The sequence below is a fragment of the Panthera onca genome, chromosome D2, assembly GCF_046562875.1.
Source record: "Panthera onca isolate mPanOnc1 chromosome D2, mPanOnc1 haplotype 2, whole genome shotgun sequence".
NCBI classification, from domain to species: Eukaryota; Metazoa; Chordata; class Mammalia; order Carnivora; family Felidae; genus Panthera; species Panthera onca.
The window spans coordinates 15,083,237-15,096,716 of NC_138349.1; the positions used below are offsets into that span (position 1 = coordinate 15,083,237).

Consider the following 13,480-nt stretch of genomic DNA (forward strand, 5'->3'; position numbering starts at 1 on the left):
TCAGAATTATGTGCACACCGTCTTCCTATGTTTTGTCCTACTTGAAGACATAAGATGTGTAGATTTAAATTGAGAAATGGCCATTTCAGGAGGAACTCGTGCAATGGTTTCCCCTAGCAAAGGACCAATTTATGCTGCAGAAGAGACTCATATGCTAATAAACTGGTATTGACAAGTGTGATAGATGCAGCTAGGTACTTAGTGAGTGCTGGAGAGCAAAGTTGATTGCATTTTACAGTCTGTGTATTTCTCTGTTTATTGCTTGTATTCTGTCATTAAGCAAACAGGTTCCTAATATAGCGAATCTCTCTAATCAGTAAAGCAAGGGAGAAAAGAACCAGAAGCATCATTAATTATGACCATTTGGCTGCAGCCTGGACAGTCTGTTGCTATTGGATTGGGCAACTTCCTCTGGTTTTATTTTCTGGGGGTAAAGCAGAAACTGGCTCTCCTTATGCGTGGAGGGGAGCAGAGAAATGTTCCATGCCCTGCTGGCTGACAGCTGCCTAAAAACCTGAGATGAAACACTGGCTTCTCTACAGAAACAGAGTCCTGGGGCAGCAAAGGCCAGGCTCCGAGTCGGTGTGCTTTTAAGTCTCTGATTCCATAAACAGTGCTGCTCCAAAGCCTGCCTTGTCCCCCGGGCTCCGGGAGAGCCTCCTGTGGACAGAGCTCGAGTGTGCATGCAGTGGCCGAGGGGTGGGGCCGGACTGGGGATGCGAGTGGCCTGAGTGTCTGTGCATTCTGGACAGGAAGGACGTTGGCACCATGGCAGGCTTTCCAAATGCTAATCACTGGGATGAAAAGCCAAAGCGTCATCATCGTTCTGACTCCAGGTAACAGAGGTTAACAACATCTAATGCATTTATTAACCCTCTGGTGCCAGGGACTGGCGAGGTCTGGCCCCACAATTACAGTGCCTTGGAAATTCTATTATCTGACGTGCCTGGACTAGTGGATTACTGCCAGTGACGGTTTTATAACACGGCTGGAGGGACAAGGCTTATGAAGTGCCTAAATACAAGTTCCCTGGTTTTCCAAGGCTCCTGGGCCGGACACAGTCTTCTCCAGTATCCCTTTCATCTCCCTCTTCTGGAGATGAAAACCCTGTGGTACTGTATTTTAGTAGTGCTGTTTCCCCTCGACTCAGACTCAGGTGGCTTCCTCCATAACCGCGAAAGTACGAGTTAGCTGCAAAGAGGCACTCTTTCATAAAAAGAGATTAAATAATTCATTTTTCAACATGCTGTGGCAGTGGTTAAAATTGGCTTTCAGAAAAATGACATCCACTCTCCTCTTCTTTCTCCTTCTCCCTTTTTGAAAGAGATGCCGTATTGTAAAGCCACACCGTAAGTTTTGGCGTCCAGATAGGTCCAGGCTGGCCATGCTGTGTGTAGGGTCCCTGCGGATGCTGTTGATGAGCAGGGCTGCTGGGCCCACAGACAGGACCTTGAGCCAGCACTAACAGGATTACACCCTTATTTTTACCAGTTCAGAACTCAGCAGTAAAATGTACTCTTCTTAAGTAAGTTTCTAACTTACCTCATACCTTAAAAGGTCTCAGACGTTTTGTTATGTGTTTCGTTTTTTTTTTTTTTTTTAATTCTCCTGGTTTTTAAAACTTTTCCTGGGACCATCCCAGTTTTTAGCACCTGAGACACAATGTTTAAAGTCTGTAAGCACTTTCTGCAATAGTGGAAGGTGGGAGCCACCCTTTAATTTTTGTTTGTATTTATCATACCCGACTAGCGAGACAATGATAGCTTAATGATGTTTCCAAAAATGCCCAGGGTAACAGCCTTTAAAGCGTGGAAATCATAGGTTGCTCAGGCTTCTAAAATGGGCCTTAGGAGCTGGATTTTAAGTGGACTCCGGATCTGCTTATCAGATTTCTGACCCCGGTGTCACTAGAAGGGTTAAGATTGGATACAGGACTCGCAAGCATGCAGCGAGCTAGACGTACACGGGTCTAAACTCCCAGGCTCCGCCCCCTCCATCTGCAGCCTACTAACCCTTAAAGGCACCAGGTACCCAGCGTGGCAATGCTCCACGTGTACGTGATGTGGACAGTCCAGGCAGCAGACCCACTGTCCCTCATTTGTAATATACACTTCAGGTTTGCTGTGCGATTGAAAAAAAAAGACAAACAAACCCTATGTCTACGTGCAATCTTTTGATTCTGTTACTCGGATGCCACCTGCTATTCCAATAATGGTAACATTTGTGCTTCCCCTTGTGATCAGACTCCTAGACTTTCCTGCGGTCCACACGAGGTTCAGGTAGAACTCCAGGGCTGTTCAGCTCAGCCTCTGCAGTGCTGGGAGTTTCCATACCTCTCAGTGGGAAGCTGTGTTCATATACTGTGTAAGCAGAGTATCTGAAGGCCTGTGTGGGTGCACTTCTAAGCCTCTGGAGTGCTAAGTCTTTCTGTGGGCTGGGTAGGTGCTTAACGGGAAAGAAGGCGTTTTCTCAGAGCATCTGCAGTGGTCTGGGTGCACATTATTACTTTTACTCTGAAGGTTACCCAGTTATGCCAACAAGAATGGTCTTCAAGGCAGGATAAGCTTTGAGATGCTCCCTCCACTTTCAGTGAAGTCAGTGGTGCTGCAGGGTGACCAGACCTCACGTTGACCTTTCCTTTAGATAGAGACCAACAAAATGTCCACTTTGGGAAAAGAAGAGCGCAGAGGCTTCATAGACCTGGAGCTAGTCTAAATGCATTTTCCTGTGTGATTGAGCCGTTATCCCAGCTATTTCTAGATGTAAGGCAAGAGCCTGCAAACCTATAAGCCTGTATGCAGTGTGAAACCCTCAATGACGAGTGAAGGTCAGAAATCTACGTAGGCAGATCCAGAGTCTACCTATGAAAATCTGTTAAGACAGAAGACTTTTTCTTATCCATTGGCAGAAGTGCCTTTACGAAAACAGTACAGCCTTGGTTTGTGAGCATAATTCATTCCAGAAACATGCTTGCAATCCGAAGCACTCATACATCAAAGCGAACTTCAAGAACCATTGGCTCAGTTGCGACCATGTGACATCGGCGTCATGTACTACTCGTACTGCAAGACATCAGTCACGTATCAGGTTAAAGTTTATTAGAAATGTTTGCTTGTCTTGTGGAACACTCGCAGAACAAGTTACTCGCAGTCCAAGGTTTTACCGTACTTAATAACAATGGGCATTATGGTGGTATTTCAAGAGGTTCCTGAAATGACTACGTGTAGCTAATGGGCATCTCAGCGTATATATAATGAGTACAATGCTACTTACTGGTGCTAATCATACGGAACAAGGTAGGAAGGAGACCCACCTGACCCTCAGAACTTAGAGGGCTGTGGTTTTGGACACTGAGGCATAGTGTAGCTATGATACAGCACAGCGACAACTTGAAGGCATAATGTGTTCCAGACTAGAAGTCGGGCTGCTTTCTCTGTACATTTTAGTGAACTTCTTAGTTATGCAAAGGCCCTTAGCAAGGGTTTGTGTCTTTTGTAGATTATGCACAGCCAAGGAAGAAAGAAAATGTGATGTTTTAAGACCATTTTGGTATCTGGGCACAATTCCAATCTTGAACAGAAATAAAGCATGTAAAGTTCTGTACATTATTCTCTGCAGGTGACAGTGCAATGGACCAGATTTGCTATTACTACAGATTACAAGTAGGCTTTTGAGTAAGGTTCAATTGCTCTTTCAGTTTCTCCTCTGATCTTCTTATATATAACATTTTGTGACCTTTGAACAGCCTGGGGATGCTTCACAGTGTCTTATTCTTGATGCCTGTTTAAAGGTTTCTATTTCATATTCACAGCTGGCATATGCAAATATAGGTAAAGATTATGATGCCTTTCAAGTAGCATTATGGTCAGTAAATTACTCCTTGGGTGAACGTGCCATCATCAGTCTAGCGTGTCTTCAAGGAGTTGCAAAAGTCTTCCTGCATCAGGCAGCCCACCAGCATCATTCACTCAGAGCTGATTGCCCAGACACTGCTTGATTCAGGTGCGGTGCTTAACCACGGTCGTCCTGTTGGCACATGAGCTCTCTGTCTTTGGTGCCACCAGATTCCTATTCTGGGGGAAGGGGGCATGGGAAGGGGTCTTCATGTGGATTTGGAGGCAGGTAGAACATGAAGAATCAAGCATGCCAAGATTGCCTGGGAGAAACACTGTAATGGAAGAAAGAGCACATTTGCTTTCAAGAGTTTTAGACACCTGGTCTGTATCCTGTCTCTACCAGTAAACTGCTCTGTGACCTTGGAACAGTCACTTAACTTCACTGCACTCTGTTTTCCTTTATAAAACAGAAGGGCTGTACTGGGTCAGCAGTTCTCATTGTAACTGAGCGCTGGAACGTTTCCTTCAACTCAGTTCTCTGGTGGAAGCTCAGTGGGGACTTTCTCCAGTGCGAGGCGACAGGGAGCTTAAATGCCTTCAGGGCTCAGCCCCCTCCCCACTGCCCCGGAAGCAGTTTTAGGAGTGCTGCATCGGGATCTGTGATGCCCTGCACTGTCCCTCCAGGGGACCCAACTCTAAGAGTCTCTGCCCTGTGCCGTCACTCGCAAGAGGTGAGCGGTTGACTCAACTAGAGAGCAGCCCTGGGAGCCCAGGGACCATACGCTTTTGTTTGTTGACTGAAGCGAAGAATAAACAAGTAGATAAGCTGCGGGGAGACGTATCTCTATATTACCAACGAATGGGAATTTTTATTGCCACGTTTTTCCCTCGAAGGCACATGCTGAAAATTAATATTTAGAGATATAAATGAGTTCCCAATATGAAGGACTTCAAAACTTTGCCTATAGTAACCTAGTCTAGTGCTGTTTCCAGTAGGGGCCACAAGTAGCTAATGAGCCTTTGAAATGGGGCAGGTCTGAAATAGATGTGCTATGTCAGTCATACCCGATTTTGAAGACTTGGTATGAAAAAAAGATGTAAAGTATCCCATTAATAACTTTTTATATTGATTACGTGTGAAATGATAATATATTGGGTTAAATAAGATATATTATTACAATTATCCTCACCTTTATCTCTTTACCTACATGGTTACTGGAAAACTTTAAATTATATATAGGCTCAAAGTTGTGGCTCACATATTTCTGTCAATGGCCTTGCCCTAGAAAACTGACTGGATCATCAGTAATTGTTATTCCATACTGTATATGAGTGATTTTATGTGTGTGTGTGTGTTTGTTTTTCTTCAGGCACAGAAGCTGAAATCCAATGTGTCGGGCAGCACGCACCTCTGTCTTTCTGATGTAAGTTCTGTTTCTCTCTGGGTCTCCCTGCCTTTCTAGAGACGGAGCCTTTGGGCCCCTGGTGATGATATAAAGGCGGGTGATGATGTCAAGGCTCAAAGACAACAAGGTTTCAGGTCCAGAAAAAGATCTCTGGCACCTTCCGTGTCCCTCTGGCCTCGGTGCCAAGTGCATTCTGCGGATCCCAGGCCACAAAGTTAGGAGTAAGTGTGGCACCCAGGAGCGTCATCTCGGAGCTGGACCCAGCACGGATGCCGTCGTTCCGGTGCCCGGAGACTACGTGACCAGAGTCACGTAAAATCAGCCGGCACGGGACAAGACAGACAACAAATCCCCCTGCTTACTGTGTGCACAGTCCCTTTGACCTCTGCAGCAACCCAGAGATGGCTCGGGCAGGCCACATTACTCTCCCTGTTTTACAGATGAGACGAAGATTCTGTAGTGTGCCGATCGCTGGGATGTGGCATTCTGGGACTGAGTGGGTGCCGTGGTGGAGACGGAGTCATCCGTCTTGGGACAGCTGTGCTGACTGGGGACCAGAAAGCCTGAGTTCTGGTGTGGGCTTTCCACCTGACAATCAAGGCAGGCCCCTTTATCCGGAAAACCTAGGGTTGGACGGGCAAATGGAGAGAAACGTTGCCGACTGCTCTGCCGGTCTCAAGGCACTTTGTGGCCCATCTCCACATGAACTGATACTTGCCTGGGCCAGTTTTCTAAGATGATTCTTCGTGCCCTTCTTCCACGCTGGGAAGGGACCACGGGTACCAGAAGGAGAAGGTTCCATTTGCACAGCTACTGGCAGACCCAGGAGGCAGGAGTGAATGAAGGCTCCGCGCTGTCCCACAAGAGGATTTCATTAATCCATAGCAGAGGGGCAAGAAGCAGGTGTTGTCCGTTTTATCCTAAGGCATCCGATTCTAACCCAGATTCAGGATTCCTTCCTGAGTACAAGTCAGTGAATTGAAGTCTCCGTATGTGGTAATACCTTGGATCAGCTTTAGTGAGTGGTGCAGCCAGTGGGAGGTGGGGGCGGGAGAGAGAAGGAGTGTGGTTTAAATACGCTGGGATGGAAGGAAGACATGCAGTGGGTGATAATGAAAATATTCTCTCTTACAGCGTGATTACGAAAAGAACGGCCTTGCTGGTGCTTCCAGCCACATAACCACAAAATCAATGGCTGCTCCTCCAACGTGTGGTCTGAGCCCACTGCTGGTTCTGGTGGTAACCGCCCTGTCCACCTTTTTGTCTTTATCTTTGGCAGAAACATCGTAGCTGCATTTAAAAAAAAAAAAAAAAACAATGCGGACATGTAAAAAGACAAAAACCAAGCTATCTGTTTCCTGTCCTCTTGTATATCTGAAATTCCAGTTTTAGGAGCTCAGTTGAGACACTGGGAAAACAGTTTCATTCAACTGGAACTTTTTCTTTCTTTCTCTCTTTTCTTTTTTCTTTCTTCCTTTTTTTTTTTTTTTTTTTTTTTTTTTTTTTAAGAAATCTTGTGAACCTTAGGGCTTCTATGGGATACCTGATGCTGTGCTACATTCCAAATTCAAAAGGCTTTGGGGCATGCTGTGTCGTAAAGGGGGAGTTTGTAAAGTTGGCTGTCTAACAAACTGGGCCCATGTTTTACATGATGATGTCGATGATTTTAACAATTTAACTCTGGCCGTTACTAGCAAGAGAAAGGAGTTAGTATTGCTAAAGAATCTTCCAGAGTCACGTAATGACTGGTTTCTAATGACATCATTTTAGCCTAACATGGGTGCAGGTTTTGGTGGGATTTTTTTTTTTTTTTTGTCACAAAGCAAAGATCCTCATCAAGGGGATCTTGATGGACTTTGTGCAAACCAGCTTGCATCAATGTTCACCTTTTCTATATGTACTAACATTTTCCACATTGTGTACTACAAACAGTTCTACACTCTCCTACCAAACAAAAGACACCTGTCGCATCCAAACGTAGTGTCTGTCTTCTAGTCAGTGTGGCGGAGGGGAGTGGGGGGAGGCGAGTGTGCATGAACGTTTGCAGTACCTTGATGGTTGAACGACACTCTCCTAAGCCTTCCCTGAGCGAGAAGCCCTTTAACTAACAGGAGTCCAATATAGCCGATATGTCACTCTAATACTCTTTACACGTATGAAGTTATATGTAGGAAAAAAATTTTACTACCAAATGATTTCAACTATTGGCTTTCTATATTTTGAAAGTACTGATACTGTCTTCATTTTTTACTGATGATTTAATACAAAATACATGGAGCTCGTTTCCCTCTCGTAAGTAGTGTTCGCTCCGATGTTAACTTCACGAAGACAGCTCTTCAAAAGCAGACTGGGACGAGTCTGTGCTTTAGCAGAAAGCTCTGCACCCCGTTACTGCGGACAGGCAGGAGGAAACAGAACAGCCAGGTGTTGTCCTTTATCATTTCTTGACATGCAAGCGTGCATTCCCGTGAGGAAACTGGCGGCCATTTGTCAATGCCCTGCAAAATCTGATGGCACCTGTGACAGTTGACACAATCCAGTACCTTGGTTTTCATGTGACTTGACAGAGACTGGTTTGGCTGGGACGGAGGGCAGGGACCTGCTGACCTCTCTTCTGAAGCAGATCCTTGCCAGCCTACCCAGGTCTTTTCCTGAGGGTTGTCTTGACTCTCAATGGTGATGACCTCGCCGCTGGTTAGAGTGATTTGGTCTGAAGGTCATCAGGACCCTACTTGCATCTTGTTATGTTGTGTGTCCTCCATAACAGACTCTGACAGACTGTGTGGGAAAGAAAGAAGGCTGTGGATCAGGAGGACCAATGATAGGTCTGTGGAGAAGAGTTGGCTGGTAAAGATACAAGGAACAGGACTCTGGATACAAGGCATCTGGTTTGTTCACTGCACATCATCTTCCATCATTCTCATCCTTAAACAAGTAGACCCTGAAGTGCACTTTCAAAGTCTGGTTGATGGCGACATTCCGAATCTACAGCGATTGAGTGCTAGGAGCCATGCTTCTCCAACACTGAGTAGAGAAGAGGAGATTCCACCTGAAGAGAGTGCTGGGAGCATTATCTCTCCCACATCAGTAGGGGGGCTGGAGGAGGAACTCAAGGTGCACAGTTCATACTGATCCCCTTTGCCCGCTGATGTTTGCCTTGTAAGAATTAATCAAATCACTGGGGTGGGAAATCTGTTCGATCCAAGATAAAGGCATAGTCTTTTAGCTCTTATTGGTGTTTGAAGTACATTTATATCCAAATGTTAATAAACATAAATGTATAATACCAAGTACTGAGTTTTTTCAGTTCAAACTGTTTTCAAGGGAAATTCATCAAACAGATTTGAGTCGTGAAAGGTTTCATAAAGACTCTGACTTTGAATAAACACATTAAATGTGTCGAAATATTTGGAATTCCAGTCATCTGTGAAAGCATATCTCTTACAGAGCGTATTTTGTTTTAATTAAGGTATCTTTGTGTATCTACATTGGACTAATTGTATATGGGTCTGATTCTATGCGGTCTACTATAGAAAGCTATTGATTACTTCTGCGGTGAACAGCAGCTGTAATTAGCTTCAGATGACCGAAGAGGAAGAGCGAGTTATCAGAGCTAACAAGGGTAGCCTTCAGTGAAGAACACGGGGATGTGCAACACATAAATTAAATTTTGGAAAGCCTCATCTATCACCAACAAAGATCTCATTTTTCTTCACAGAGAGAAGCATATTAGAGTTACCAAATTCTAAATTTGAAAATACATTGCTGATTCAATAAACAGGGGGAAGGATGTTCAATGACACCATGTTAGAGAGATTCTTACAAAATGCTGCCGAGCAAGTGTTTCTGCTGTCCGGTGTGATTCTCAGTTTAACACCGTGGGCCTGAAACACCACCATCATTTGTCCCAGGACTAAAGCAGGCAAGTGACCCAAATCTTTGACTTCCTTGTGCAGTGCTGAAAGCAAAAGTGATTACTTCCTGTCCCTCTGTCCCTGCAATTAGGGTAACACCAAATGCAAGGGCTGTCTGCTGAGGTTTGGGCCTCTTGCAGAAAGCATCTCTTTGTCGTTGATTTTGACAAAACAAAAATAGTAACTTACGTCCGTGCAGACCACGACTCTCACCTCAAGTCGAGCCACGCCCTGCTTATTTAAGAGAACCCAAAAGAGGGGCGATATTGCCAAATTGATTGGAAGCACATTCATTCCACTGTGATGTCGAATATCTTTGACCAATGTATGTTTGAGTGTATGAGTGTATGTTTAATAGAGCACATGAAGGAAAAAGCAGCACACAATAAAGAGAAGGATTCAGAATGCCACTTCGATGTTTATTTTTCCATATCTGAGTTGTTTCAAGTCCCTAGAGTATAAGTTGAGAATTACATAGATTATTTTTTATTAAGTATAGCGAACTGTATCCAGAGTGTGATAGGAGTGTGGTTTTCATTGAAAAAAAAATAAATAAATAAAACTATTTAACAATTCTTTAGCCTGCAGTAAAAAGTGTCTTAGAAACTGTCTTCGAGTTAGTCAAATGTGGGACAGTGTTTCTCTGGAGCTGCCGCGGCCTTTGATTTGGTCTGTATGAAGACCGTTCCTATCATGCATACGCTCCAAGAACGGGTCCCGTCCAGCTGCATCCTGTCACCCACCTGTCCCTTTGTACTTCAAATTAGACACTCCCAAACACTCCATCGGCTGAACTAGGAAGGGAGCAGAGCAGAAGCGTTTTTGAGTCCATGTAAAGTGCTAGTGGGGAAAAGAGAAGGGCAGTGAAAGTTTGTCTAATTAGCGAATTCCCTAGAATCTAGCAAAAAATGTAATTCTCTTGTTACTATTTACAAAATCGTGGCTTTGGAGGAGCTGTCCTTTGGAAAGTAAGTTTTCATTCATGTGGTCAGACACGCATGACTTCTCGGAGTCAATAAACTGTAGACCAGAAAAGGGCTGCTTAAGTGAGTTCACATTTTCTGATTCTCTTTCAACACTGTTCTTGATCTCCTGGATTCATACCCCTGTGATCCTTGTTGCTTCTGCTCTTTGATAAAGCAAATGAGACCATGTGAGACCTATCTTTTCAAGAAAGACCAAAAAGCAATGGCAACAGATGGGCGGGAATTACCAACGGAGTGGGCACAGAGATGACAGAAGGCGACTTTGCCCTGAACTCAGGGAGTTTGGAGAGAGAAAGCACAACGAAGGTGCAACACGAGGCCGAGTGCCATGGGTGAATGGATCATGCGGTCCGCTGGGCTTCCTTACTGGTCCACATAGGTACCTTGTCCTAACAAAATAGCCAGAGTCCCTTGAATTAGACGGCAGCGCCTTTGTGAAAGCAAGCCGGAGCTAATATCTGGATGACATGGAAATTTCTTTTTAGAAATTCTAAAAATACAAAACAGCTGAGAATTCCGTTTTAAAGCCTTAGAAGCTACGTGTTTCTCTTATCCCTAAGATAGGCATCTCGTGTATGTGTCTGACCCTTCTTGACTTTGACACAGCTCTTCATTCCGAGTGACCGTTTGTTCTAAGCCTGTTGTCGAGAATTTTTCGGGAGGACTATACAGATGAACACGTTCTCACTGCAGAGGCTTTAGGTCTATGGGTTTTGCCACTGGCTTCATCCTGGGATGTATTTAGTGGGGCATTTCTTTCATTTCACAAGGAAGGTTGTCTGAAGACCTGGGCTGATTGTGTTCTCTTCTATGTTGGTAACTGATGCCCAGCCCCCCTGTTCTTTATCACTTAAGTATTGAACAGGGTCCCTTCCCATCGATTTTTCATCCTAATCACTCTAAAATTAGTCCCACCCAGATTAACTCTTGTTCCGCCAGACTCCTGTTTTACATATAACCCTGGCTTTTTAAAGACAGAGAAGCCTCTCTCAGGAGTCAGGTGATCTGATGGTGATGTTAATCCCCAAGTAGGAAGTCCATGCATGCAAGAAGCTCCCTCTTCTTAGCCTTCGGATGTCTCGTCTGCTCATCCTCGCCAGGCATCTCTTTGTTGCTCCGGGGGCTCTCTGATGAGCTTCTCCTCCCCCCCCCCCCAACCCCCCGGAGGTAGCCTGGGGTCGTTCAGTGAGATGTGCCACCTGCACTTCTGATTGTTCTGGGATCCAGCCTGGAGGGGTGGGAAGACACACAAACCCCATTTCAATAAACTGCCTGCAGAGAACCACAGCCTGCTAACAGTCATTGAGGTCCTAGCCCCCTCAGGTCTCCAGGCTCATTTGACCAGCACAGCTGCGACTTCGGCTGTCTCCCTCTGGCAGGTGCCAACATCAGCGTCTTGTCCCACTGCCACTGGGAGTTTATTTTTGCTCAAGGGCAGCTGCCAAGCCCAGCACCAGCATCAATAAAAGGTTTTCTCTGATTTTCTTCTCTTCATCCGTTCAGGGTTTTCTTACCCATCCCCAGTTTCCTTCTGTAGAAAGTACCAAGAGACTGGCCAGAGACCATCCGCTTCTTCTCTCATTTTAACATCTCTTCCCGCTCACCTAGCCTTTCCTAACAGAAAGCATGACTCACAGTAGGTACTTAAACAACGCTGCGTGAATGAAAATCTTTGGGGGCATTGAAGGGCTTCATTTTGTAATATGGCAGCAAGAACCAGTCTATCTGCACCGTCTTGCTGTCACTGAGCTGTTGTGCACCAACAGTTAAGGTGCCCTGAGGTTATTGAGGGTGACCTGGAAAGGAAGGGTCCAACAAAGCATTAGAATCAAAGCAGCTTTAGATCTGCCTACTGTGTTTCCTGCTGAGAGATGAAAAATCAGCATTTTTCCCCAGAGGAGCTGAGCTTGACCAGTCAGTCCCAGAAAGGACAGGACCCCTAAATGAGGCGGACTGCTTTCATGGGAAATTAGCTACTGAGTCTGCTGATGTTTTAATCTGTCTCAAGTGCAGGATGGTGGCCAGGAAGGTGGACCACTCCACCAGTCCCAGACCAAGCCCAGGCTCGTGCCAGCATCCTGAGGAGGCAAACGTGAGTGGTCTTCAATTCGCATTTATTGAACCTCTGGTCTAGTTGAGTGAGCCATCGTTCAAGACTGAGGCTCCTCCTTGAGTAGTAACTTGAAAATTCAAGGCCCTCTGACTGCAGCTTAGGGAAACACCCGTCTTTTCTGGATGGCAGAACCCTTCACTTCGGCATCCTTCGGAGAATCTAAATTGTCTTTATTAATAGTCCAAGAAGCCGTTTTCCAGACTCAGGCTTTAAGAGGTCGTAAGTCCCAGTCAATATGCACACACCAGCCTGCCCAGCCCAAGCAACATGGAGAAGGCAGACACACGTATCCTCACCCCTGATGGGCCGCCACCCAGAACCAGGTGGGGTCATCCTCTGAGGGCTCGGAGGGCTGGGAGCAAGGCCGGGTCACCATGCCAGTGGAAGCATCCAGCTGTTAGGTACCAGCTACGGCGCAGGTGGGAATAGGAGACACCAGAGCCGCTTTAGCCGAGGAAAGCAGGCAGCCAGCAGTGTTCGCTCGAAAGAGCAAAACTTTGAAAAGACACAAAGACCCTCGATGCCGGCGAGTGTAACACAGATTATAAAACTAAAGTAGGATAAAGAATTGGAGAACCCCGGGGATGTCCTGGGTAGAGACACGCAAAGATGTTCTGAGTGGGTAAAGGTGTGTCACCCGTTACCAGGGCCAGGCAGGACATCTGTCGCAGGTACAGGTGAAGGTCCTCTGGGCCTTGTCAGCACCTAGGGCTCCATCACTACAGCTCCGCGCCTCTCTCTGTGTCACAACTCCTACAGGGCTGTGTGATCCAGCATCACCTCTCTTCCTGGTCTGCCAAGCAGGCTTGATCTGGAATCTGGCTTTTTATTCTTTAGTTTCAGCTGAAAGCATTTCTGAAATGTGGGAAAAGGCATGGGAACCGTAGCACCAAATTACAGACAGCCCTGACTTATTTGGCTGCAGCCTTCTAGTAATCAGACTTTTCTGGATTCAGAAATAGTTGATTGTCCTCAGAGGGTCGAGGACATGGTTTCAGAAACCCGAAATCCAGGGATTTCTATTTCTTCTAATTACCTATCTTTTTTCATCTCTCTCTTTCTCCCCTAGGGGAGGAGGGGGAACACTTTTTGCCACAGAGTGTTCTTTAAAGAGTTCTCTCATCTCCTGTGCATTATCCCTTAGATATTGAAATTATTTTCTCTTGTTTAATCCGCCTCCTGCTGAGAAGCTGCGTGAGATTCAGGATGTGGGGCTTTGGGATTG

The 13,480-nt window shown here is 45.6% G+C and overlaps 1 protein-coding gene across 5 annotated transcripts in view; it reads left to right on the forward strand.

Moving 5' to 3' along the window:
• GFRA1 (GDNF family receptor alpha 1) overlaps positions 1–9,566 on the forward strand; it is a 210,952-nt gene extending 201,386 nt beyond the window's left edge. For all 5 annotated transcript variants that reach the window (XM_060641398.3, XM_060641397.3, XM_060641400.3 and 2 more), the window contains 2 exons: positions 5,207–5,260; positions 6,377–9,566. In XM_060641398.3, the coding sequence (XP_060497381.2) occupies positions 5,207–5,260; positions 6,377–6,532 (210 nt within the window). In that variant the 3' untranslated portion in view covers positions 6,533–9,566. The remainder of the gene's footprint in view (positions 1–5,206; positions 5,261–6,376) is intronic.
• Positions 9,567–13,480: the final 3,914 nt, after the last annotated feature.